The sequence below is a fragment of the Ambystoma mexicanum genome, chromosome 6q, assembly GCF_040938575.1.
Source record: "Ambystoma mexicanum isolate Mex_15411 chromosome 6q, UKY_AmexF1_1, whole genome shotgun sequence".
Classification (NCBI taxonomy): Eukaryota; Metazoa; Chordata; class Amphibia; order Caudata; family Ambystomatidae; genus Ambystoma; species Ambystoma mexicanum.
Window position 1 is genome coordinate 733,627,285 of NC_090937.1, and position 27,328 is coordinate 733,654,612.

Sequence of the window (27,328 nt, forward strand, 5' to 3'; positions counted from 1 at the left end):
TCTAGGTTATGTAGCACCCTCTCTGCATCCGAAACCAGGTTCGGAAAGAAAACCAGTAAGGATACTGATTGATTTATGTGGAACTCCGAGACAATTTTCGGAAGGAAAGAAGGATGAGTGCAAAGCACAACCTTATCCTTGTCTAAAGTTAGGAAATGGTGTTCGACAGAGAGCTTGAAGGCCACTTATTCTTCTCGCAGATGTTACCGCAATCAAGAAGGCCACTTTCCAAGAAAGGAACTGAAGCTCGGTAGTGGCCATAGGTTCAAATGGCTTGTGAAACAAAGCGTTGAGGACCACATTCAGATCCCATTTCGGGTGAGGGGGCCTGATCAGCAGAAAGAGTTAAAGACGACCTGCGAAGTGTTTCTTGATCACTGGGTTTGCCAGTGAAAAAGAGCAACTGTCTGTAGACAAATGAGCTGCAATGGCTGATAAATGTGTTCTACGCAATAAAACATGGATGCCAGAGGCAGCAAGCTCTGATATAAAAGACAAGACACAGGGGGTCATTACAAGGTTGGAGGTAACAGTCCTTACCGGCATGGAGCAAATACCGTGTCCATGTAGTAAAGATCCCGCTAATAGAGGGCTATTACGAGTTTGCGTGCATAAGCTTAGTGCCATGCCGGTAACGACATTACCGGCATGCCGCTAAAGTCCAAAAAATGGCCCTTAGCGGCATCATGGAAAGTGCAGGCAGCAGTACCGGCATCAATGGATATGGCATTAGCAGGCACTGCTCTTAGCTGTAAAAAAAGGCACATCCCGGCTGCGCAAAGAGCGCTTCAATGAGGACGAACTGACTATGCGGGCAGAGACACTGGCAGACAATGCAGAGGTTGTTTTTACCAACAGCCTCAAGAGAGAGGCTCAGATAAAGAAGAAAGATCTGGCAACTTGTTGCCAAAAATGTCAGTGCCGTAGCCAACACCCCCGCACAATCAAGGACGTTTGCAAGCGATGGGACGACCTGCACCTGACAGTCAGGAACATTCTGTCCGTAAACCGGAGCCAGGCCATGGCTACTGGCGGTGGTCCTAGCTCACCCATCAAGCTAAGCCGGTGGGAGGAGATCTGCGTCAGCACGATTGGCATAGAGGCCATAGAAGGTGTGGGCGAGATGGAACGTGGCGCCACCTCATCGGCGGATGGAGGCGAGTGTCCTAAGAAAACACTGTAATGCTAAGTATGATGATAGTCCACCAATTTGTCCGTCCAAAGAGGCAATGCATGGCCCAATACATACACATTGACACATCCCTGCCTAAATGCCGTCCGCAGCACAGACACATGCATGCAGCATGGCAATGACATACCTGACACACACCGCACAAATATGAAAATGGCATAAGTCACACTGCACGTAGTCCACAACAGAAATGCATGTCACATAGCATACGCCAGCTTCAACATGAGTGACCCTGACGGATGCCTGCATGCTCCACCCATATAGCAAGCAACGTGATCATCAAAACTCCACTGCCTAATCCCCTCTAATGTGTAGAAGAGCAATAATACCAACGTATGCATGATGCTAGTCAAACCATCACTTAGGCCGTCCCTCTCTTGGTCCCCCACAGGCTCAGATCCTGACAGCGAAGCCCGGGACTCACCCCCACAAGCAACAACTCCCCGTAAGAGGGCCAGGGAAGAAAGCAACAGGCCTTCCACATCGAAAGGCCCAGCCAAGCCACGACAGCCATTGAAGGGGCAAATTAGCACAGGATACCAAGGCCCATTGCAACAGTCCCCACAACACTTGTGTCACCTGCACAGGAGACAGTGGGCGATGGGGCACATTCAGCAGAGAACAGCTCTGTTGGAGAGGCTGCAGCTACGGCACCCCACACAGACGATGATGCGCAGGGCCAGATGTGTGTTCCTGTCGAGGACGACTCCTCGGACCTTCCTGCAACACCCAGTCCCGCACATCACCCAGGTCACACCTGTGTACTCAAGACCATGACACCACACCGGAGCAGTCTGGAGGGGAGGCCGTACAAGGGAGCATGAGTCCCATAGAGGACCCACATGGATTTGGGGATGTTACGCATGCACCCTCCACCTCCACTGGTGTACAGGCGGGGGTGCAGCAGATAGGACATGAAGTTCAGCGCCAGGAGGAGCTCACAGCCCTAGTGAGGCAGTTTGTTGCAGGAGGTGCCCAGGCTGGGCAGGAGGGGCGCGACAACACTGCGTCCCTGAGGCAGGCCATTGAGGCAAGCACTACAAGACAATGTGAGGAGGTGTCTGCTCTGAGGCAGGTCCTCTCCCGCAAAGCGGATTCCTTGGAGGCTGAGCGTCCGACCCCCAAACTGGAGCAAGCGGCCACCCCTTCTTCCAGCTGCACCCAAACCAGCCCCCTATGCAGGTCAGCGTGCACCTTGCGCCGATCGGACATGCCGCCACCAGGTGCAGGAAGTGGAAGAATGTAGATGGGGCAGCCTGATTAAGGCAATAGACGCAGACACATGAAGCATTTGCTTGGACACCATGTGTGGGGGAGTTGTGGGGGGAGGTGGAGGGGGGAATGGGTGTGTGGGGGAGCTGTGGGGAGAGGGTGTGTAAGGTGGAGGGTTTGAGCACTTAATTCCATTGGACAGTTTAATATACCCATTGTGTAAAACAAAAATCTTGAGTGGGCATTCCTTATTGCATATGGGCCTCATTACGAGTTTGGAGGCAGCCATGGAGCTGTTAGCTGGCTCTGATGCGAGGGATTGGGGGCTGCCTGCGCGGTACCACTGGCTGCACTGGTGGGGCATGCTGGGCCTTTCTCACCCTCCCTCTCCTCCTGTGTCTCCTCTGTGGTGCCTGCTGCTGCTGCTGTTGTTGCTGGTGTAGCAATGCAAGCATGTCCTCCAGCCCCAGTATTGCTACTACTTGTGGAATCATTTTGGTGTGGGAAGGGGTGTGGTGTGTGGGTGTGCTCCTTTTGTGCTGGCCCAGACTCCATTGCCTCCACCTGTGCTTATTGTGTGCACCTGTGGCAGTTGGGAACACTGCACATAGTCAATAGAAGCCTGTCGAGGATCAAGCTGTTTAGCTAGACACCAATAACAAAAACAAAGCCATTTACTTTTGTACTGAGCCCTCGTAGAAGGCTTACGTGCTGCTTGAATGATGCACATATTATCCTCTAAAAGATTAAACTGCGCTAAGGACCTGAACTCAGGTACCAGGCCGCCAAGCTGAAGGTCTTTGGGGGGGGTGGTGCCACACCTGGTGATTGATCCGATGAAGAAGGTCGAGAATCTGCAGCAATCTTTTTTTGACTGCCTGACTGACTGACCTGGGTCTTGTTCAATCTGTTGTAGAGCCCATTCACAAATTGGGAAGTATTCTCGAACTTGTGTTTGCAAATGAAGACCTTTTGACCACCTTCTCTGTAGAACCAGTGTCATGGTCTGACCACTATTTGGTCTCTTTTACTCTAAATATGGCTTGTGTCTACCGAAAGTATGCTCCTATGAAAAAATTGCAGCGGAGCTAGCGTTCCGTTGATCTGCCAAAATTGGTATCTATTATCAAAAGGATAGGGCACGAGGCATCTGAACCCACCCTAGCCAGGCTTACTAATGCTTTTCGCTCTGCATCTGACCTAGTAGCCTCATTACAGCTTACCTATCCATGAAAGCTGCCCTCTCAACCCTGGTTTACTCATAATCTAAGACCTCTGCGTCTCACTATGAAACAAGCCGAACGCAAATGGCGCTGGACATATGATCCTATATTAAAAGGTTGTTTTAAATCTTCTGCCACTGTCTACTTTGCGGCCATTCTGGCGGCAAAAAAAGTTTTCTATGCTCAGAAGATAGAGGCTTCAATCTGTCAACCAAAATCCTTGTTCTCAGTGGTAAGATCTCTCTCTACAGCTAGACTTGCCCCAGCAGCTGTTCCTACGCAAGATCTTTGCAACACCCTGACCCTTTCATTTATCACTAAAATTGACACTATCCGCACTAACACTGCCAATACCCTTATGCAAACTCCTACTTAAATTACTAGCTCTCTGGAGGACTGTAAAACTACTTCCAGGCCCCCCATCTATGTTAATCAGTTGCCATCTCAAGGATGGTATTAAGTCTGGTTCCCGTTCTGATGCCATTCCCTTGGTGATTATGAATCGCTTGTTGAGATCACAGCCATTCTTATCAAACTGGCTTTATCTCCCCCCAAACTGAAGTCTGCCACGGTGATCCCACTGCTTAAAAAACCTACACTTGATCCTTTGCTGTCAAATTACCATCCCATTTCACTTCTACCATTCCCTATAAAACTTCTTGAATCTCTGGTTTTTCCTCTGTCTTCCATTATGGAGTCTACTGGGCTTTTCGATCCTGCCCCAACTGGGTTCAGACCAGGTTGAGGGACTGAGAGTGTCTTAGTCGCAGTTCTGGATGATATGGCCAGGCTAGTTGATGCAGGAGGAGTGGGAGCCCTGATTTTGTTAGCAGCATTCAACACTGTCGACCACCCCATCCTGCTCGACCACCTGACCCAAGCCGAAATCTCGGGCCAGGTTCTCGCTTAGTTTACCTCATTCCTGGCCGACAGAACGCAGACTCTTTCACTCCCTCCGTTTCTTTCATCTATTTGTTCACTTCTTTGTGGTGCCCCTCAAGCCTCCGCCTTATCCCCCATTCAATATCTATATCTGGCCTCTTGTTTGTCTTATCCGCACCTTCAGCGTCAGATGTTACTCATAAACTGACGACACTCAGATACTGATCCGATTAGATCTTGATCAGGCTGAGATGTCGTCGCTTCTGAGGAAGTATCTGGCAGCCGTCGACGACTGGTTGAACTGCAATTGGCTGAAGATGAATGGGGACAAGACTGAGGTGCTGGAATCCCCTCCCAACCACTCACTTTGGGTCTCTTCTTTCTGGCTTTCCTCCCTGGGTCCTCTTGCGGTTCTGGCCGATAAGGTGAGGAATCTGGGGGTAACATTATCATCCACTCTCTCAATGGACACCCAGGTTGCTGCCATCTGCAAAGCAGGGCACTATCATCTATGTATTCTCAGAAAGGTTCTACCTCTTATCCCTGTTCATCTCCACCCTCCAGTTGTGGAGGCAATTGTATTGAGTCGTTTAGACTATTGGAATTCCCTTTACTTATCCCAACCGAAGGGTCTTATCTTGGGACTTGAACGGCTGCAAAACATGGCTGCCCAGGTTGCCACTGGCTCCCCGTACTGTGTTCATATATCTCCAGTCGTGCAATCACTCCATTGGCTCCCGGTTGGCCAGCGTATTGTTTTCAAGTCGTTATGCTTGGTCCACCGTGCTCTTCAGGCCCAAGGAGCTGAATATCTTTGCGCCAAGTTCTCCCGCTATCTCCTGATGCGGTCTCTATGCTCAGAAACAGCTGGTCTTCTTGTTATACCTGTGTTTCAGCGCGCCCACTGTGGGAGACATGCTTTCTCTGTTGCTGCCCCCAGACTTTGGAATGGCCTGCCGCTGTATCTGAAGCATTTGGAGGACTATGTTGCCTTTAGAAAGGCATTAAAAACACACCTGTTCTAACTGTCTGGTTGCGGTTAAGTTGACCTCTCTCTCCTGTAGCGCCAAGATGCCTTTGGCGAACGTGCGCATTATAAGAACATATAAAATAACAAAACCTGATCAGGTCGCATGTCGATAGGTGCTGCAGCTCAGAAAACTAGAACCTGGGTGGCCACGAAGGAGCTATGAAGAGGAGAGTGCACTTAGAGGCACTCCTAAGCTTCCAGAGCGACCGATGAATCAACGGCAAAGGTGGGAAGGCATAAACCTTCATTTTGTCCCAAGGAACCTCGAGGACATCCCCCAGGGATGATGCTTTGAGCCAGTCCCTGGAAGCATAGAGTGGAAGCATGGAGTGGTAGTTTCCTGTTTGTTGAAGTCGCAAAGAGGTCCACAGTTGGAGAACCCCATTGCTGGAAATGTTTGGTAAGAACATGGCTGTTCATTTCCCATTCATAATTTGCTGCAGACTGATGGCTCAAGGAATCTGCTGCAACATTGATATGATGTGGAATGTGCACAGCTTGTAGCCAGACATTGTGCTGGACTACCCAGTTCCAAATCTGGATAGCCAGATCCACCAGGGGAGGGGCCCTGGTGCCCCCTTGCTTGTTGATGTAGAATATATCTGCAGAACTGTCCATGCAAATTCACACCACTCTGTCGATGATAGAAGGCTGGAAAGCTTTCAATGCCAGAAAGATTGCCAGGAGTTCAAGATAGTTGATATGAGACATTCTGTCCTGGGCGTCCACAGATCGTACACCTCGAGTTGCCCCAGCATTGCTCCCCACCCTAGGAGGTTGGCGTCTGTTGTAACCGTAATCTGTGGGCAGGGCTCCTGGAAGGAGGTTCCCACTGAAAGGTTGCTGGCAGTTGACCACCAATGAATATCCGCAGTCATGGAGGATGGTACTGGAATCATTTTGAATCCAGGTCCACAGCCTGAGATCACCAGCCCCGAAGTGCTAGCTATGTGCGTCTCATTTTCAATCACGCAAGAGGTAGGGCTAACACGCATGAAGCCATCAGGCCCAGGAGTCTCTGGAACCACCAGGCAGACATGTGGGAGAAATTAAGGAAAAAATGGCACGTGGCCAATATATCCGCAATTCTGTCCTCTATTAGGAACACTCTAGCACTGATAGTATCCCAACAGAAACCCAGAAAAATCAGGTCTTGAGCAACCGTCAGACGATTTCCGCCAGTTCACTGACAGCCCCAGTTGGAACAATAGCTGGAGGAGTGAATGAATATTGGCTGTTGTAGCCCGTGGACAAGGACTCTGCAGAAGCCAATAGTCCAAATATGGATAGACATGAACTCCCTACAGTCTAAGGAATGCTGCGATAACTGCCATCATCTTTGTGAAGACACACAGTGCTGAGCTGAGCCAAACGGCAGCACTCGATACAGGAAGTGTTCCGGTCCTACGGAAAACCAAAGATATTTCCGATGTGGGCCCCAGAACCGGATGTGCATGTAAGCGTCCTGAAGATCTACCACACTGAGCCAATCGCTCTTCCGGATAGAAGACCTTATCTGGCTAGGCCGTTCCACCGCTCTGAGGTCCAGAAGTTTGAGGGAGGGACGCCCAGTCTGCTGAAGATGAGGGTGGGTTATGAGGGAGGTGCAAGCAGAAGCCCTCCCAAGGGCAATGGATAAAACCCATTGGTCATCTCTGACACACCTCCAGATGAGACGATATATGCCCTCCCACTGGAGTCTGGCATGACCGATGGAAAGAACAAGTTACTTTCTTACCTGGTAACGTTCTTTCGATGGGATGGTCCGACGACGTATTCCATATCTATGACATCTATGCTGTGCTGCTTCGGAAACTTTTTTCAGCGTCTGCGTCCTGCGTCGATGACGTCGATGCGCCGTCGTCGAGGACCTCCTCCGACGTCCGACGTCATCCGATGTGATAAGTAGGACGCACGACGCCCGTAGCCTCAGTTGTAGTTTTTTCCCCCAGAACGTGTGACACTAGTCAACTGCCAGTCAGACACAAAGCCTTGCGGAACGCAAGCTGCAATCGCAAAGAAATTCTGCAGCGGGGAAGGCAGGGCGGGATCGATATGGAATACGTCGTCGGACCATCCCATCGAAAGAACGTTACCAGGTAAGAAAGTAACTTATTCTTCGAGGGGATTGGGTCCTCCGACGTATTCCATATCTATGACAGACTCCCAAAGCAGTACCAGAGCAAGGAGGAGGGAAAGAATTTAGAATCAAAATTTAGAATAGCCAATCAAATAGCAGAGCAAAGGACCGCCTTGCCAAAGGACAGATCCTGTGCTCGGATGGAATCGAGGGAATAGTGACGTACAAATGTATGTACTGAAGCCCAGGTGGCTGTATCACAGATGTTGCGAATAGGTACACCCCTCTGCAGGGCAGTAGATGCAGCCATACCCCTGGTAGAATGGGCCCGCAAGCCAGCCGGTGGGTCCTTACCCGCCAAGCGGTAGCACTCCGAGATGGCAAAAATAATCCAGCGAGACAAAGTCTGTTTCGTCACAGCTTGCCCCAAACGCTTTCCAGCGTAACCAATAAAGAGTTGATCGTCCACTCTGACCCGGGACATGCGTGAAACATAAAAGCTTAAAGCTCTCCTAGGATCAAGCCTATGGAGCCTCTCCTCTTCCTTACCAGAATGCGGAGGAGGATAGAATGCCGGAAGAACAACCTTCTGGGCCAAATGAAATTCCGTCACTACCTTCGGAAGAAAAGAAGGACGAACTCTAAGGACAACCCTGTCCTTGTGAAATACAGTGAAGGGTGGCTTAACTGAAAGTGCCTGTAACTCACTCACTCTGCGAGCGGAAGTAACCGCAACTAAAAACACAGTTTTCAGAGTTAACAGCCTCAAAGGGCAAGAATGTAAAGGCTCAAACGGAGCACCCATAAGAAACTTAAGAACAAGGTTTAAATCCCAACCGGGCACCAGGAAAGGTGACGGAGGGAACACATTAGTGAGCCCTTTCAGAAACTGTGAAATTAAAGGGATTTTAAAGTAAGAACACTCTTCAGACGAGCGCTTAAAGATGGACAGCGCCGCCAGGTAACCTTTAATGGTACCCACTTGCAAGCCCCTGTGGGCCAAAGAAAGTAAAAAGGACAGAACCATGGGGATGTCACATGCAAAAGGATCCACATTCTGAACTCGGCACCAGTCGCAGAACTTACGCCAACGGCAACGGTACAGAGACTTTGTTGCTGGCCTTCGGGCCGAAAGCAACACCTCCATCACGTCTTCAGGGAGGTCCCAATCCTTATACCTCAACCTTTCAGAAGCCAAGCGTGAAGGTTGAGGGATCTGACCTCTGGATGGAGAACCTGACCCCCCTCCCGTGAGAGCAGATCGTCTCGGTAGGGAAGACGACGTGGAGGGCAGATGGACAAGTCGAGAAGGTCCGGGTACCACGTCCTCCGAGCCCACGCCGGAGCAATGAGGATCATCCTGGAACTGAACTTCCGTAACCTCCGCAGCACTTGCGGGATGACGGGGACTGGAGGAAATGCGTACAGCAGCGGGAATGACCACTCCACCACAAACGCGTCACCTAAGGCTCCTTTTGGAGGAAATTCCTGCGAGCAAAACCTTTCGCACTTCCGGTTGACACTGGAGGCGAAGAGATCCACTTGAGGGGTCCCCCAAAGGGCGAAGATCTCCAGGAGAATCTCCTGAGCCAACTCCCACTCGTGAGAGATCGTGCTCTGCCTGCTCAGAGCGTCCGCCGTCACGTTTTTGTCTCCGGCCAGATGAACTGCCGAGATCGAAACTTCCTGCTGGATGGCCCAGAACTCGAGCTGCATCGCCTCCCTGCACAGAGGAAGTGACCCTGCCCCCCCCATTTTGTTGAGGTAGTGCATGGCCACTGTGTTGTCCGTCAGGATCAGGACACTCTTTCCTCGCACAGTCGGCAGAAAAGCCTTCAGGGCTAGCCTGACGGCCCTCAGCTCCAACAGATTGATATGGAGTCTGGACTCCGACGGAGACCAACGACCGCTGACTGTCAGCCCGTTGGCATGAGCTCCCCATCCCGTGAGGGATGCATCCGTCACGATCGTCACCTCCGGCCAGGGAAGCCAAAATGGAGCCCCCTTCATCAAGTTGCCTTCGACGGCCCACCACAGAAGATCCCGGGCGACCGAGGGTGGCATCTGAACCGGGTCCGACATCCTGCCGGAGGACTGCGACCATTGCGTCTTGAGTGCCCACTGCAAAGATCTCATCCGCAGGCGAGCCTCTGGCACCAGAAGAATGCAGGATGCCATGAGGCCGAGCAACCTCAAGAACTCGAACGCTGGGAGCGTCTGGGCATGCTGAAACCTGTGCACCATCTGCTGAATGTGAAGAGCCCTCACCTGGGGAAGAAAACACTGCCCCAGGGAAGTGTCGAGCACTGCTCCGATGTACTGGAGCCGCTGCGTTGGCGTCAAATGGGACTTCTTTAAATTGAGGGAGAAGCCCAGCCTGTGAAGGGAGTGGCAGGTGACGGACAGATGATCCAGGACTTGCTCGGCAGAGCTCCCCCTGATCAACCAATCGTCCAGGTAGGGGTAGACGTGAATCCCCCCTTGCCTGAGATGCGCTGCCACCACCACCATGAGCTTGGTGAAAACCCTCGGGGCGGGGGTCAATCCGAACGGCAGGACCCGAAACTGAAAGTACGAGTCGCCAACTGCGAACCTCAGGTACTTCTTGTGCTTGGGATGGATCGGCACATGGAAGTAAGCATCCTTGAGGTCGAGTGACACCAACCAGTCCTGAAGCTGAAGGGCCTGGAGGACTTGAGAAAGAGTAACCATCTTGAACTTGTCCTTCCTGAGGAGTTTGTTCAAACCGCGCAAGTCCATGATGGGTCTCAATCCCCCGTCTTTCTTCGAAATCAAAAAATAAGGGGAATACCATCCCTTGTTCCTCTCCGCTACAGGCACCAGTTCTATGGCGCCTTTCTCCAGCAGGGCTTGAATTTCCTGCGCAAGGAGCGGATCCGGACTCTGCAAAGAGAGGTTCCCCGGTGGATTGTCGCGAGGCCTGTGCCGAAAAGGAAGACAGTAGCCGTGGGTTATAATCTCCAGAACCCACACATCTGAAGTAATGGCTTGCCACTCTACAAGATGCTGCGCCAGCCTTCCCCCAACCGGCGAACCATGGGACATGGCCTCATGACTGAGTGGGAGCGGCTGCGGCGTTACCTGAGGGCAAAGAGGCAACTGCCAGAGCGGCCTTGGCACCACGGGTACCCTGTCGTCCACCTCTGGTACCCCTGCGTTGGCCTCTTTGACTGCCAGCTCCTCTCGCTTTACTGAAGGACGAGTAATAGCGAAAGGAACCACCCCTCCACTGCTGTCTCCTAGGACGAAAAGGCAGAGGTTGGCGAACTGTAGCGCCCAACGACTTCGCTGCAGCTTTTGAGGTCTGCAACCTCTCAAGGCTCTTGTCAGCCTTGCTGCCAAAAAGGTGTTCACCGTCAAAGGGCATGTTGAGGAGCCGGGACTGCACATCAGGAGCAAACCCCGACTTCTGCAACCACGCAAACCTGTGTATCACGGTGCTCACCTACTGACGCATTCAGCTAAGTCCAAACCCGACTGAACGGACTCACACATGGCATCCTTACCATCCTGGACCATAGCAAGGAAACCATCCCGTTCGTCCCCTTCGGGACTATGTTCAGCCGCTAACGCAACACAGTTCCACAGACTGTGTGTGAAACGAGACAAGGCACAAATGGAGTTGGCCGCCTGAAGCGCCATACCACCAGAAGAAAACACTTTCTTCGCCCAGCCATCAAAACGTTTGTCGTCCCTATCAGGAGGGATGGTAGGGTACGACGCCTGCTTTGCCGGGGCCATGGCCGCCTGCACCACCAAACTCTCCGGAGCGGGGTGCCTGGTCAAGTATCAGGGGTGCTACTGGCTGGACGGTATTTTCGCGACAAGGATCTGCCCACCGCCGGGAGACTCTCTGGAGCAGTCCAAGCCGCCGCCACCCTTCTCTGTAAAGCCATATGGAACGGCAGTACCGGATCAGTTGGGGGACCAACATCAAGGATGTCCGTCAGATCATCCTGCACAAACTCCCCTGGGGGAGCAGACCATCCCAAGTACTCAGAAACCCTAGCCATAAGGCGCCGGTACGAGGAATCGGCATGAGAGCCAGGCTCAGGCCTACAAAACTCCACCTCCGGAGAGGTGTCCAGTTCACTGGCATCATGCAGTGACTGTCTCAAATCGTCAAACTGACTATGGCCCGAGACAATTTCATCTGGAACCTGACTAGGAACCAGGCCATCAGAATCCTCATCCGCCTATGAAATATAGTCCAGGTGGCGAAAAGAAGGCACCCGAGAGTGCTTGCTCTTAACCAGAGCCTTCCTAGGGGGTTCACCCGTGCCACGGGGTACCTCCGACACGAAAGGCGTCGATGGCGTCGAGCGAATCGGCGCCAGCGTCGAGAGAACCGGCATCGGCGCCGAGAGGATCGGCGTCGAGGAAATCGGCGTCGACGTCAGATGCAGCGCCTCCAGCATCGGCGGCGTCGACACAGCCCTCGAGGCCGGAACCCCGAGCGTGTCCCTCGACGACCTGAGCGTTGACGGCTTCGACGACTTCCTCGGAGCCGGAGCCTCGAGAAAGCCCGTCGACGCCCTCGACGCCTCAGACGTCGATGTCTTCCTCGAAGACCTCACAGGTGCACACGGTCTCGAACGCGTCGAGGACTGGGACCTGGAACGGGTACGTCGAGAACGAGTCTCCTTGTCCGAACGGGACCTCTCCCGTGACTCGTGCCGACCACTCTTGCGAGCGGTGTCTCTCGACCTCTCACGACCGACCCCACTCGGGGGCGCGGACGGCTTAGTACCCTGCGACTCAAGAATCGCCAGCATTTTCTTCCCGAAGGAAGCCCATTCCTCCGGCGTCGCACGGCTGGTGGGGTAAGCGACGTGCCGGGCAGAGGACCTGGAAGACGACCGGTGTCGGCGCTTCCGAGAATGCCTCGAAGAGGCTGAGGAGTGGCGAGACAGACTCCTAGAAGGAGACCCACGAGACTTCCGACGATGACGCGGAGAGTCACCCCTCGAATCATCCGTCGAAAGCCCCGCAGATTTCGACTTCCGGGGCTTGGACACCCGACCTACCGACAACTTCTTCTGGCTTTGGACGTGAGCGACTGGCAGTCGATACAGTCATCCGTGTCGTGGGCCTCCCCGAGGCACCAGAGGCAGGCGTCGTGCGAGTCCGTCACCGACATCTTGGACCCACACTCCCCGCACTTCTTGAAACCCAGACGCGGGGTCAAAGACACAAGTAGAAGACATCTTCACACGAAGGATTGTCACAAAACGAACAGGTTCGAATAACCGAGAAGAACAGAACTCCAAAGAGTCGAGGCGTGAACCAAGAATCACGAAGCAACACGTTCGCAGAAAAAACGGAACTGAGGCTACGGGCGTCGTGCGTCCTACTTATCACATCGGATGACGTCGGAGGAGGTCCTCGACGACGGCGCATCGATGTCATCGACGCAGGACGCAGACGCCGAAAAAAGTTTCCGAAGCAGCACAGCTGTGGTGATTACATGTCATAGATATGGAATACGTCGGAGGACCCAATCCCCTCGAAACATAATTTGGATGGATTTTCAGCGGCAAGACCACCTGTTGCTGAAGAGGAGGCTGATTGCCTTTGCTGCTTACAACGAGGTGCACCAGAGGAACTTTCTGACCGTCATGCTCGACGCTTCTGGAACCCTCTGAAAGCTGAGAAGGACCTTGGCCGAGTCCCCAACCTCTGCGTATAGGCCGCTTTAGTTGGGGGTTTGGCAAGAACCGACAAAGATTTAGCCGTTTGCATGCTTGCCTTTGTTTTATGGAGTTCCTCATCGGTGGAGGAGCGGAACAGGTCTTTACCTTCGAAGGGAACATCAAGTACTTTGTCCTGAACCTCCTTCGAGAACATTGTAGCATGCAACCACGCTTGGTGGGAGAGGTCTACTCCCACCATATGGCCCGAGCAGAAGTGTCTACATGATGGGCTGAGGCCTCCAGCAGGTCCTGACCCAGAACTCTGGCATCGGATAGGCCTTCTTTAAAATCTTCCAGTCTGTCGTGAGGGATACATTCCTAAAATTCTGAAAGCTTCTTCCACAGCCTCAGATTTGCTGCTGCAAGGATATGATATATGATGGGTTATTTATAATGCGCTTAATACCCAGAGGTTTCTAAGCGCGGACCCGGGGTTCGAACCTTTGTTGCTCCGTATCGTCTTGCTTCCAAGGCGAGCATGTTGCCGCTGAGCTATCCTCCCAAGACGAAAGGATGACTTCGGTATTCACCTGGCGCAGCTGAAAACCGGAATTGGAAAATACTTTTTTCCCAATGGCGTCAAGAAGTTTGCCCTCTTGGGACAGGGCCTGAGAGGCAGCCTTAGAGGATGCTGAGGACGGCTTAGACTGGAGCGTCAATTTTCCTATTCACATGCTGGCCAAAGTGTGGCTTTTCCCAGGCCCTGCGAGCTACAGCAAGCACATACTTTTGAAGGAAAAGGCCTGTGTGTTCCTGTGTCGTAAGAGTTAGGGCTCCTGAAATTACACCTTCCTGTGGAGCCAGAGGCTCGGGTATTGGAATATCCAGCAACAACATCATATCCACGACCTGGTCAAGAAAGGCTTTGACAGAGTGGGGCGAGTCTTCGCTATCCTGATCGGCTTGGTCCTCGTCAGTTGTGGCGGGAACAGAAAACTGATCCGCAGCAAGTGGTACCTCAGACACCGTGGGCGTATTTGTCTGTGCAGCTGGTGCCTTAAGCACTGGTGAAAGTGGAGGTAGTGGTGGCAGGGGGGAATGGGCCCCACCGGAAGAGGAGGGGGAGGCACTACTGAAACCTGCTGAGGGGTAGTAGGAGCAGGCTGCGGCTCGAGAGGCTTTGGATACATTTCTTTGAATAGATCCTTAAAGTATGTCCTCTTTTGGTTAGAGGGCATAAGGGCCTGAAATTTGCCAAAAAACCCATCCTCACAGGAAGGTCTAGGCAGAGGAGTGGGTAGAGACTGCTCTGTAGGGGCGTACCCCCAGGATTGTAAAGAGGCTGTTTGGCATAACGGTCCTCCACCAGCTGGATCCACATAAACTAAGGGAGCGGACGCAGGAGGAAGCGAGACTGTGTGTGGCAGCGGAAACCGAGCATGCAAATCCATTGGAGGGTGGAAAGGATTCTTAGTATACACATTCTGTGGAAAATATTGCTCGGCCCCAAAAATAGGCCCCTCCATACCAGCCGTTGAGAACGTTGTTGTGAAAGAGCTTGTCAAAAGGGCCACCTCAGACCACGTGGATTGAACCGCCATTTTGTCACTACCTGAGGTGATGTGCGTCACAGGTTTCAGTGAGGCCATTGTCGACAGGGAACCTAGGCAGAGCTGGTACTAGCAGATCTAGAGTGCTTTTCAGCCCCCTTGGATTATGCAGAAGAATTAACTCTCGGTGAGGGGACCTCGGCAGGGCTGGTACTTGAAGCCTTAGGGCCTTTGCCCTCCTTTGCCCCCTCAGCAGAATTGATTCGACCACAAGATTGTAGGAAGGATTAGGGTGACACCCTATAGCTAGAGACCCTGAAGAAGGCCCCTCGATCTTGCTAGTTTTAAGTATAACCCTAATCGGGGATCATCAGTGATAACCCCGGTACCTTTAGTCACTGTACAGGAACCCCTGTGACTAGGCTTGGTACGTTTAGTTCCAGAGTTGCAATCCTCGAGAACAACCCTGCTCAAAACAGCCCCAGAAATCTTTGGCTTAGCCTTAGCCCCCAGATGGGGAACCTCGGATGAATATCCAGTCCTGACTGCCCCTTGACAGGGGGCCTCAGAGCGAACTCCGGAATCCAGGTTAGATCCCTTGTGGGACACCTCATGGAGAACCCTGGTATCAGAGCCACTTGGGCCCCTCCCGGAACCAGAACATCCTGGGAAGTAGTCCTTGGCCGGGCTGCCCTAAAAAAGGAAGGAACTTACCGGACGCTTCCTTTTTTTGTCGATGAACTGCTGTTAATGTGGAGGATGAAGCCGTTGGAACACCTACTCCCACCGGATGAGCCTATGCTGGTGTGTCCAGACGGAGGGAGTTGCAGTAGAAACATGAGTCCCACCGATGTTTCGGGCCCAAGCACTCCAGATAGAGAGAAAGGGGAACCGCCCCCAAGAAGCAACGCTCGCACAAAGCACAGGACACGAATCCCAGATGCTCCGGCATAGACAGAGGAAAGAAGACCGTGGAACCGGAGCAGGAAGATGAAGGACAAGGGAACAAAAAAAAAAAATTTCCCTACGATGCAACTGTGTCCGACCCCGACCACTCTGAGAAAAGTACTGAAGGGTGTTGTGCAGGGCGGAGCTGAGGAAGACGAACAAGTTACTTATCAACTGGTAACGTTCTTTCGACTGGATGTTCCTCCAACGTATAACACATCTCTGACATGAAATGTCCACAGCTGTGCTGCTTTGGAAATCTTTCGGCAGAGGGGGTCCTGCGTCGATGGTGTCAGGTCGATGTCCCCCGAAGGCCTCCGTCGAGGGTGACGTCATCGGATTTTATAAGTAGCACGCACGGCGCCCGTAGCCTCAGTTCATGTTTTTTCCCTCCATAACGTGTGACATACCCGTACACAATGCCTGCTTGACTGCACATAGCCTTGAGGGAACACAAGCTGCAATAGCATAGGAAAATCTTCAGAGGGGCAAGCTGGGAGGACGATGAGGAATAAGTTGGAGGAACATCCAGTCAAAAGAATGTTACCAGTTGGTAAGTAACTTGTTCTTTGAATGGATTGTATCCTCCAACGTATTCCACATCTTTGACAGACTCCCACAGCAGTATCAGTGATTGGAGGAGGTAGAAGAATTTAGAAGTATCCAATTAGATGGCAGAATAAAGCACTTCTTTACCAAAGTCCATATCTTGACCATGGAAAGTATCCAGGGAGTAATGCTTGACAAAGGTGTGGATGGAAGACCATGTTGCAGTATCACAAATGTTCTTAATAGGAACTCCCCATTGCAGGGCTGTGGATGTAGCCACGCCCCTGGTGGAGTGAGACCAACAGCCTGGCCCAATCGGTGTCCAGTGTACCCCACAAAAAAGCTGGTCGTCCACTCTGACCCTGGACATCCTAGAAATATAAAAGCTCAAAGCTCTCTTAGGGTCCAATCTATGGAGTCTCTCCTGTTCCTTAACAGGATGAGGAGGAGGATAGAAAGCAGGAAGTACCACCTTCTGGCTCAAATGAAATTCAGACATTACCTTAGGTAGGAAGGACAGACGTACCCTCAGTACAACCCTATCCTTGTGGAACACAGTAAAGGGTGGCTTAGACGAAAGTGCCTGCAACTCGCTCACTCTGCGAGCAGATGTAACTGCAATCAAGAAAATCATATTGAAGGTCAACAGTCTCAAAGGACAAGAGTGCAAAGGTTCAAACGGAGCACCCATCAAGAAGTTCAAGACTAAATTCAGATCCCAAGCTGGCACCTGAAACGGGGACGGCGGGAACACATACATGAGCCCTTTAAGAAACTGGGAAATCAAAGGAATCTTAAAATAAGAACATTCTTCAGTCGAGCACTTGAAAATAGACAGCCCTGCCAGGTAACCTTTAATGGTACCCACTTACAAACCCTTGTGGGCCAAAGAAAGCAAGAAAGAAAGAACCATCAGAATGGAACACTGAAAGGATCAACATTGTGTCCTCTGCACCAGTCGCAAAACTTATGCCAACGGCACAGGGATTTGGTTTTCGGACGTCTGGCCGAAAGCAACACCTCCATCACGTCATCCGGGACATCCCAATCCTTATATCTCAACCTTTCAGAAACCAAGTGTGAAGGTTGAGAGTCTTGACCTCTGGATGGAGAACCCGATCCCCCCTCTCGCGAGATAAGCTCATCTCTGTGGGGAAGATGGCATGGAGGACAGGTGGACATTTCTAGAAGGTCCAGGTACCACGCTCTCCTGGCCCAATCTGGAGCAATTCGGATCATGTGAGTCGCAAACCTCTGCAACCACCTTAGAACCTAAGGAATGACGGGGACAAGAGGAAATGCATACAGAAGTGGGAACGACCAATCCACGACAAATGCGTCCCATTAACCTGGCACCGGTCGCGAACATATCCACTTGAGGGGTTCCCCAAAGGGCGAAGATCTCCTGAAGGACTTTCTGAACTAACTCCCATTCGTGGGAGACCGTGCTCTGCCGGCTCAGAGCGTCCGCGGCCGCATTCTCCTCTCTGGCCAGATGAACTGCTAAGAGTGAAATTCCTTGCTGTATTGCCCAGAACCAGAGCTGCATCTCTGCACAGCGTGAGTGACCCTATCCCCCACCCCCTTTTTTGTTGAGTAATGCATGGCCACTGTGCTGTCTGTCATGATCAGGACACTCTTCCCGCACACAGACGGCAGAAAAGCTTTCAGGGCTAGCCTGATGGCACTCCGTTCCAAAAGATTTATGTAGAGTTTGGACTCCGACGGAGATCAACGACTGCTGGTGGACAGCTCGTTGGCATGAGCTCCCCATCCTGTGAGGGAAGCGTCCATCACCACTGTCACCTTCGGCCACGACTGCCAAAAATGCTCCCCCCCTCATCAGATTCCCTTTGCTGGTCCACAACAGAAGATCCTGTGAGACAGTGAGCAGAATCTGAAGAGGATCCTACATTTTACCCGTGGATTGTGACCACTGCGTCTTGAGAGACCATTTAAGGGATCCCATCCTCAGTCTGGCCTCTGGCACCAGGAAAATGCAGGATGCCATGAGGCAGAGCAACCTTAAGAATTCGAAAGCCGGAAGACTCTGGGCATGTTGAAATTTGTTGACCATGTAATGAGCCCTCACCGTGGGTGGCCAACATTTCCCCCAAGGATGTGTCCAACACAGCCCCAATGTACTGGAGCTTTTGGAAAGGTGTCAAATGCGACTTCTTGAACTGGAGGGAGAAGCCCAGCTTGTGAATGGAGTGGCAGGTGAGAATGAGATGATCCAAAGCTTATTAGGGAGAACGCGCTCGGCTCAGCCAGTCGTCCAGGTAGGGGTAGACATGAACCCCCCCTCTACTGAGATACGCTGCCACCACTATCATGAGCTTGGTGAAGACCCTCGGGCGGAATCCGAATGGCAGGACCCGAAACTGAAAGTGCGAGTTGCCAGCCGCAAACCTCAGGTACTTTCTGTGCTTTGGATGTATTGGCACAAATAAGCATCCTGTAGGTCCAGAGACACCAACCAATCCCGAAGTCGAAGGGCCTGAAGGACCTGAGAAAGAGTGACCATCTTGAACTTGCCCTTCCGGAGGAACTCGTTCAAGCACTGTAAGTCCAAGATGGGTCTCAGTTCTCCGTCTTTCTTTGGAATCAAAAAATATGAGGAATCCCAGCCCCGGTTCCTATCGCCACAAGCACTAGTTCTATAGTGCCTTTCTCCAGCAGGGTTTAGATTTCCTGCAGAAGGAGCGGGTCTGGAATCTTCAAAGAGAGTTTCCCCGGTGGATTGTCATGAGGCCGATGTAGGAATGGTAGGCAGTAGCCGTGGGCTATTGTTTCCAGAACCCACGCATCTGAAGTAATGACTTGCCACTCTTCGAGATGCAGAGACAGTCTGCCCACAACCAGTGAACGAAGGCACCGGGCCTAATAGCTGCTTTAGAGAGGCTGCGGCAGCGCCTGAAGGCAGAGAGGCAGCTGCCTGAGCGGCTTTGGCACCTCTTCCCCATTCACCACGGGTAATTATACGGTGTCTTGTTTGCCTGGTAGCTCCTCTCGTGCTACCAAAAAAGGAGTAGTAACGAAAGGAACCCCCACTCCATTGCTGTCCCCTAGGACAAAAAGGCAGAGGTCGACTCACAGCTGCGCCCAAAGACTTAACAGCTGCTTTGGAGGTCTGCAACCTCTCAAGGCTCTCGTCAGCCTTGCTGCCAAAAAAATGAGAACCGTCAAAGGGCATGTTGATAAGACGGGCCTGCACATCCTGAGCAAAACCCGACTTCCGCAAGCATGCAAATCTGCGAATCACGGTGCTCGCAGCTATGGACCAGCTAACACTATCAGCCGTGTCCAACCCAGACTGAAGGGATTCACACATGGCAACCTTGCCATCCTGCACGATAGCAAGAAACCCATCCCTTTCTTCCCCTTCAGGAATATACTCAGCCGCTAGAGAGACACAATTCCACAGAGTGTGCGGAAATGTTACCAATGCACATGGGGAAGTTGGCCCATTTCAGTGCCATACTCCCAGCCAAAAATACCTTCTGTGCCCATCCATCGAAGCGCTTGTCATCCCTATCAGGAGGGATGTTAGGGTACGCAGCCTGCCTCGAGGTGGCCGTGGCCGCCTGAACCACCAAACTCACAGGAGTGAGGTGAGTGGATAGGAAGCCGGGGTCGCTACTGGATGGGTGGTATTTCTTAGTCGACTTGTTGACCGCCGGAAGTGAGTCTGGGGTCTGCCAAGCAGTAGGTACCCTTTTCTGTAATGCCATGTGAAAAGGCAACACTGGGTCAGGTACTCCGTAACTCTTGACATCACCCTCCTATAGGAGAATTCAGCATGAGCCCCAGGCTCTGGCCTACCAAACTCCATCTCAGGAGATGTGTCGAGGCCACTGGCATCATGTAAAGACTGCTGCAGATCCTCCAGCCTCAGAAAAGACCATGTCAGGAGCAGCAGGTGTTTCACCAGGAGTATCAAAAGGCTCCAACTCCACATCAGACCCCTCATCATCCTCATAAATGTCCTGTAGAGAATGAAAGAACTCTCTCCTAGGCACAGGAGTAGGCCTGGAGTAAAAAACAGGTCTCACAGTCTTAGACGGAACCTTTCTTGGAGGATCCAGTCACAGGGGCCTCCAATGGCAAATTCCGGCCATTTAGCCCAGAAGGCATTGAGGGCGCAGACGGCTTTGGTGTCGACATCGACAAGGGTGCCGAAGGATCTGAGGGTCGGACCAACGGCAAAGCGCCAACAGCAGCACTCGATGGACACGGCGCCGACAGTGGCAACACCATCATCGACACCTTCCCAGACTTCAATGGTTTCGTTGGGGACGTAGACCGCGACCTGGATGCGGCACGTCTCTGGCAATCTACCGGAGCCTTGTCCGAACGGGACCTCAACGGTTCCCGATGTTAATCGCGCCGACCACCCGGGCCTGAGGGTGCGCAAGTGTAGGACCAAGACCATTCCCTGCTGGTTTCAACCGAAGGCGCGAATGGAAAAGAGCCCCGAGATTGAAAAATCTCCATTATTTTCTGCCTGAATGCCTCCCATTCCTCCGGAGTAGAGGATTTAGTGGGACAAGCCATTTTCCTCGTGGAGCTATCATCCGACGAAGACGGGGAAGGCGAACGGTGACGCTGCTTCCGAGAATGCCTGAACGAGGACGAGTGGCAGGAACCACTGCGGGACCGAGACCCCCGGGACTCCCACCGACAGGGAGAGCCACCCCTCGAGTCGTCGGTGGAAAGACCCGTAGTAGTCTTTTTGGAATTACAGAGTTCGGATATCCAACCTACCTGCATTTTCCCCTTGCGCTCCCGCAAGGCCTTGGCAGTCAACGACTGGCACTTCAGATCAGTCGTCCGTATCGTGGCTCTCGCCCAGACACCAGAAGCAGATACGGTGCAGGTCCGTGATGGACATTTTGGACTTACAGTCCCGGCATTTTTTAAAGCCAGACTGCGGGATCAGTGGCGTAAAAGAAGAAGACATTATCGAGTCGATAACACGAGGTGCGCCGAGTTCTCGAAGCAAACACGTTTCTGGAAAAAACGGAACTGAGGCTACGGGCGCCGTGCGTGCTACTTATAACATCCAATGACGCCATCCTCGATGGGGCCTTCGAGGGACATCGACCCGACGCCATCGATGCAGGACGCCCTCTGATGAAAAATTTCCAAAGCAGCACAGCTGTGGACATTACATGTCAAAGATGTGGAATACGATGGAAGACACAATCCATTCGAAGGGGCTACGGTCACATGCGCTGGCCCTGTCTAAAAATAAAAGAAGGAAAACTAAATATTTTTGATGCTCCGGGCCCGTCCGTATGGACAGAATATCCCAAAAGTATGGAGGAAAGGAGACGGGACGTAGGAGTAAATAAGAATCCTCTGACAATTGATATTCTAATTAAATGTACTCACGTGTTTACAGACACAATATTTTCCCATCCGTCTGTGTATCATACAAGGTCTATCAGATGTGAAACTGTAACATGCCCGTTGACTTTATCTCATGTTTCTCTTAGTACTGTGGTACTGGACATCGGCTCCACAATTAGACATGCAATTCAAGATATTCATATGTCTACCAAATGTACAGGTATTGTGCTTGTGATTTGCAACTGTAGATAGTCGCCTCAGGATTGATGCATTCACTCATACACGTCAACCACTTCACAGAATACATCCGAGTCCCATGAAAAATTCGGTCCAACTTTCACATAGTCACGACTAAAGAAATGTCACTATACTTACTTTTGTTCTCTGCTAAAAATTTACATTGTGCCTGCAATCACAAATTCTATTGTCACATCGATTGTAATACTCTGTTTACTTTCATGTAAGTTAATACTACAGCCTCCCGAAGGGCCATACATCCCAAATCACTTTGAAACCATAACAATGGCAGTAAGGGCCTCTACCAATTGAAGTCATAACAATGGCATTAAGACCCTCTTCAAACATCAAGTATAATGGAGAAATAGGATTTACAGCAGAACACACATCCTAGTGAGATATTCATTCAAAGAAGGATGCGTTTGCTAGTAAATGTGCTGGAGATATGTAAACGTATTGTTATTAGGCTATACAAGCATGAAAGGGCAAAAACAATGCCAAACAGTCAGAATTAATAAGCACTGAGGGAAGGAGAGTAAGGCAGATATAAAGCTCAGGATCCTTAAGATAAAAGGGTGCCGATTAAACCTACTGTGAATCCTGCAAGAACGTAGTATTTAAGGGTGTTTGATATGATGAAAGTTTCATGTCGCAACCGTTGCTACAACTGCTTACTATGTACTAGATAAAACAAAATAGATAAAACAAAATAATCACTCGAGAATGACACCACAAAGCAGTGCGCCCTACATGCACTAAAAGCCACAGTCAGTAGTTCTCACTATCTTAAACCGGCTGCATTACGTTTTTCTCTCCTGATAAGTCAAGTAGCTTTAAAACTAAGCTAATTACATAGTTACCAATTCAGAAAAAAATATTATGGTTTAAAGATATCCATTAACCAGGTCACTAAAACTTCATGATTCCCTTCAAACGGTGCACCCCTGTTGAAATAATGCCCATTGTGAGCGCTAAAAAACAATTAATCTTGTAGTGTATGCTTTTCGTATGGTTACTATTTTTGTTATTATTAGGCATTATTCTGGTTGTAAAGGTTACTTCCTCTACAATCTACATCAATAAAGTCGGTTTCACGAGTACAGGTCACAGCAATTAATAGAGTGGTGCGAATACATATTATGCTATATAATGTACATGATACAGAGAGTGCCAAAAATGATTGATTGCTTAATGACAAGTGGTTTTTACATAGCAGCTGCAAAAGCTATGTTAGTCTAATATAAAACAGTGTACCTCAATAAATGTTTATCGAAATCTCCTGCTAGAGGACATGTTGCATGAAATAAGGCTGCGGTAGAAAGATACAAGTTACAAACAGTATTGCATGGGATAGTAGAAGCACTTCAGCAGTCTTTTTGGAAATAATCTCTTTCATTGTGCCAGTCCTTCACCTCACACGATTTGGCAGAGTGGGACCAAACTATTTTGTAGTTGCAGAGGTATCTCACAAACCACAATTTTAGTATCAATGGGATACCGCTCATAAATTGAAAATAGCAACTCCCAACTCAGTTTTCAATCTAGACAAACAAAAAAGCCATGTCTACATTAATTCTGAAAGTGATTTAATTGGCCACGCTGGAATTTTTTGTCAATACGTCTGCAGTAACAATTCTAATATTTATGAACAAAAGGTAAAACATAAGTTAATAAGGGCCACACCTGAAAACAAACGCTCTTGCAACTATGAAAACAATCCAAGGCACATAAGCCTTAAAACCTCAAACCACATAACACTTTACAACCAGTTGTCTCAGGTTCTGGAACACTTCATTAGTCAAAATAAAAATGATATTTTACAATCTTTACATTAACAAGTCATGAAATGGAAAGAAGATTGGGAAAAAATCAACAACTACAATCAGCTGACAAAGAATAGTTAAGTTAGTCAAACGTAGGTTCACTACTATTTGTGTTAATAGAACAAAAATCCTTCCCACATGAACTCACCTCGACATATTTTCTGGAATGTAACCGGAACCTGCAAATCCGTCATTTCTCCTCGATGACAAAGAGCTCTGAGACATATCATTGTGTGTTTTCCATGATTCAACAAGGGTTCCAACTGAAGGAAAATGCTGAAAGGACTGGTCTCTGCTGCCAACAGGGCGTGGCAAGGATATTGTACCTTGTGCACCAATCCTGTAGTGAAATGACTGCCCACCTGAGTTTACTCCAACAATAGCAGACGAAGGCATAGTATTCCCTTCATAATAACCACCACTGTCAAGCTCCTGTTTAATCCCAAAGGAGAGGTCTAGGTTTGGGAACCCACTGCCTTCACAGTTACCAGTAAACGAAGAAATTGGAGGTCCTAGAATCCCAGAAAGTGAATAATAATCTTTATCATCCATGAAGGAAAAGTAGGACCCTTCCATAAATGGAAAGGGATTAATGGTTTGATTGCCTTTGAAAGAAGAATTAGAACAAGACATTTTTGTTGATTCATGTTTCACAGATGCAGAGAAAGCAAGATCAGAAGTCACTGTACGGTTTCCACCAAGACAGGTACTGCTGAAAGCACCATCTGGGTCAGGCTTAATAAATTTCACAAGGCTGGAATGATCAGCAGCATTGTCATGTAAGATGGCATTTTCAAGTACTTCCATTCTAGGAAAGGTGATTTCATCATGAGTGCTGTTGGTCTTCATTTCTGCATCAGAGACAATATCTTTAGGTGTCCCACATCCAGCTGGTGTGCTTGAGGAAGGGAAATTCTGGGCCCCATTTCCTGGACTACAAATTGAAGAACTCCTTGTACTGGCAGCAGGGCTCGAAAGCGTAGATCTATTGTTCACCATGGAAGGGCTGGAGATTGAGCATCTTGAACTAGTAATATTTCCAGGACTGCACACTGATGATTTCATAGCAACATTACTTGGACTGGCGACTGGGGACTTTACACTGCAATGACTGGGTGGGCTTGAAATGGGTGATCTCATGCTACTTAGAGGACTAGAAAGAGGAGAGCCAACGTTACTGGCATGTGCAGGGCTGTGAGACATGGAGCCCCTGTTTTCAATGTTTGGTGAGCATGCTACAGGAGTTCCTCGGGTCACTGGACTATGCACTGTTAAATTTCCAAACACTGCAGTCGTTGAAATTGAGCTATTTACAGCAGGGCTACAAAGTGAAGATGTTATATTAGAAGGGCTACAGCCCAAACAACTTTGTTCATTACAAATATGAGGGCTTTTTACAGTGATGCTTAATGCCCCACCATTCAAAGGACTTCCTGAGCATGGTATTACTGGTCTTGAAGATCTATTATTGTGGTTTACCATAAATATACTGTGATTGTTATCCTTATAAAATCTGCCCAGTGGTTCCACATTTTGATGATTCTTTGAAGGACTACAAGTTCCATGCTCATGCTGCTGATCATAGGTGTAATCAGCTTCACGTACTGAATCCATATATAAACCCATGGATTCAGCAACTGTTGTAGAAAGTTCTTTTGATTCCAAGTCAGGTTTCATGTCTTGGGTTAACATTCCAGGCTGAATATTGTCTTGCTGGTGGAACAGGAGTGGTTCTTGTTTTTCTTTGTTGCTCCCTTGAACAATGTTGTGTGGAAAAGAGCAAGACATACGGTTAATGTTCGGAATTTCCATGGAAGCGCCCTCATGACTCTCTTGTCCAGAGGTTGCAGCACCTGGACATGTTAGGGACGATGGACCTTGACTCCATTTTCTTTCCATATCTACTCCTTTGGGACAACTTGGGTATCCTTGGGACTCCATATCTAGCAAAAAGAGAATAAAACCATGTTTAATTAATACAGTTACAAAGTGTCTTAACAAAAGTTACAACTGTAGAGAAGGCAAATAAGGAAACTAGTTCATTTATTCATTAATCTTGTAGATTTGTTTTTAGATTTAAGCAGGCTTTACTTTGTATTACTGAACTCAGAATAACTTTCTCAAACAAATATTTATATATGGTTAAAGATTATTAGGATTAAAATCATTGCACAGTTTTAACATGCCTCATAAAAAGTGTTACTGTGTAGATAATAATTATGCTAAAACTATTGCACACTTGAAATGTGGTTATACCCTTTCAGTCCTTATTAATAGGGCATGACCAAATGTTTTATAAGGGCGATGCTGGCATATATTGCGGCCATAGAAATCATTAACAAGTGATTTATAGTGGCAATGCTGGAATATGTTGCGATGCCCATCATGAAAGTGCTTACCAGAAACAATACGGCCATATATTTGGGCACATCCAGCCTGAACAAGTGTTTAACAATGCTATGCTGGCATGAACTCTGCTGCGGTCACCATCATGAGGCAACAATGGAATGGCATATATTTGGGCACTTACAAAGATGAAAGGATGGGAACCACCACGCTTGTTTAGCCAAAAAGGTTTATGAAATAATTGTTTTACATAAATGTAGATGAAATGTGGAGCATTGCAGAGAAAAATGTTCCTGGTCCCAGGACAACTAGATACATGCAATGTTTTACCGAGAGAAGCTCTATGGGTACTGCATGCTTAGCTCTAAGGCCTAAAAGACCTTTACGTAAATGCACACAACCAATATTTGCAGGTCATTTTTCGAAAAGACTTTGAAAAAAAACTGTATAGTATTAACACATTCACAGAAATTATGATTCAATGGTTTAATGCAAAAAAAACATAAAATTCGAGAAGAACAGATGTGTGTATCCAATGCATTTTGGGCTGAATCCATCACCAGGGCTGTATCTGTATCAACTCACACTGTTGGAAAGAATAGTCAATCGCATGCCTATGACCAGGTCCAAAACACTGAACCACTAGTAAGCCTACTAGTATGGTCCTAGCTAAAATGCAGGCTCTTCATGAACTATCAAAATGCAGTCAGAAGGCCAAAAAAGACCCATGCCAGTGCTGGATGGTAATGGATGCTAGAAAATAGAAGAATATATAGCATACAAATGGAATTTCGGTTTCCAATATAGTTTCCAGAACGCTGTTATGCTTTTTGAGGCACATGTAGGGGCCTCGGATTTCTGCACCTGCTTGCCCCGACCAAAAGCAAAAATTTGGACTCAGGGAGACAATAAAGCACACATGAACTACTGGTTAGAAAGATATAACAAATGGCTGGTTATATGCCCTTTATTCTCACTCAATAAACAAATACATAACTAACACAACACATATAGATGATTTATATATATATATATATATATATATATATATATATATATATATATATATATATATATATATATATATATATATATATATATACACACATGCATACATAGAGAAAATACATCACCGTAGCATCAGCCACAGAAAACACCTTCATCTCAGCCTCCTCAACACTGCTTAGTTCCATGAGTAGGTAGACAGAGAGATCACTCGTGATAATGGGGCCTGGAGAGGAGCGTCC

At 49.3% G+C, this 27,328-nt stretch overlaps 1 protein-coding gene across 2 annotated transcripts in view; it reads right to left on the bottom strand.

Annotated features, from left to right (window-relative positions):
* The window catches only part of NR3C2 (nuclear receptor subfamily 3 group C member 2), a 2,234,141-nt gene that overhangs the window by 1,857,850 nt on the left and 348,963 nt on the right, over positions 1-27,328 (bottom strand). For both annotated transcript variants that reach the window (XM_069631253.1, XM_069631252.1), the window contains exon 2: positions 23,884-25,678. In XM_069631253.1, coding sequence (XP_069487354.1) covers positions 23,884-25,676 — 1,793 coding nt within the window. In that variant the 5' untranslated portion in view covers positions 25,677-25,678. The remainder of the gene's footprint in view (positions 1-23,883; positions 25,679-27,328) is intronic.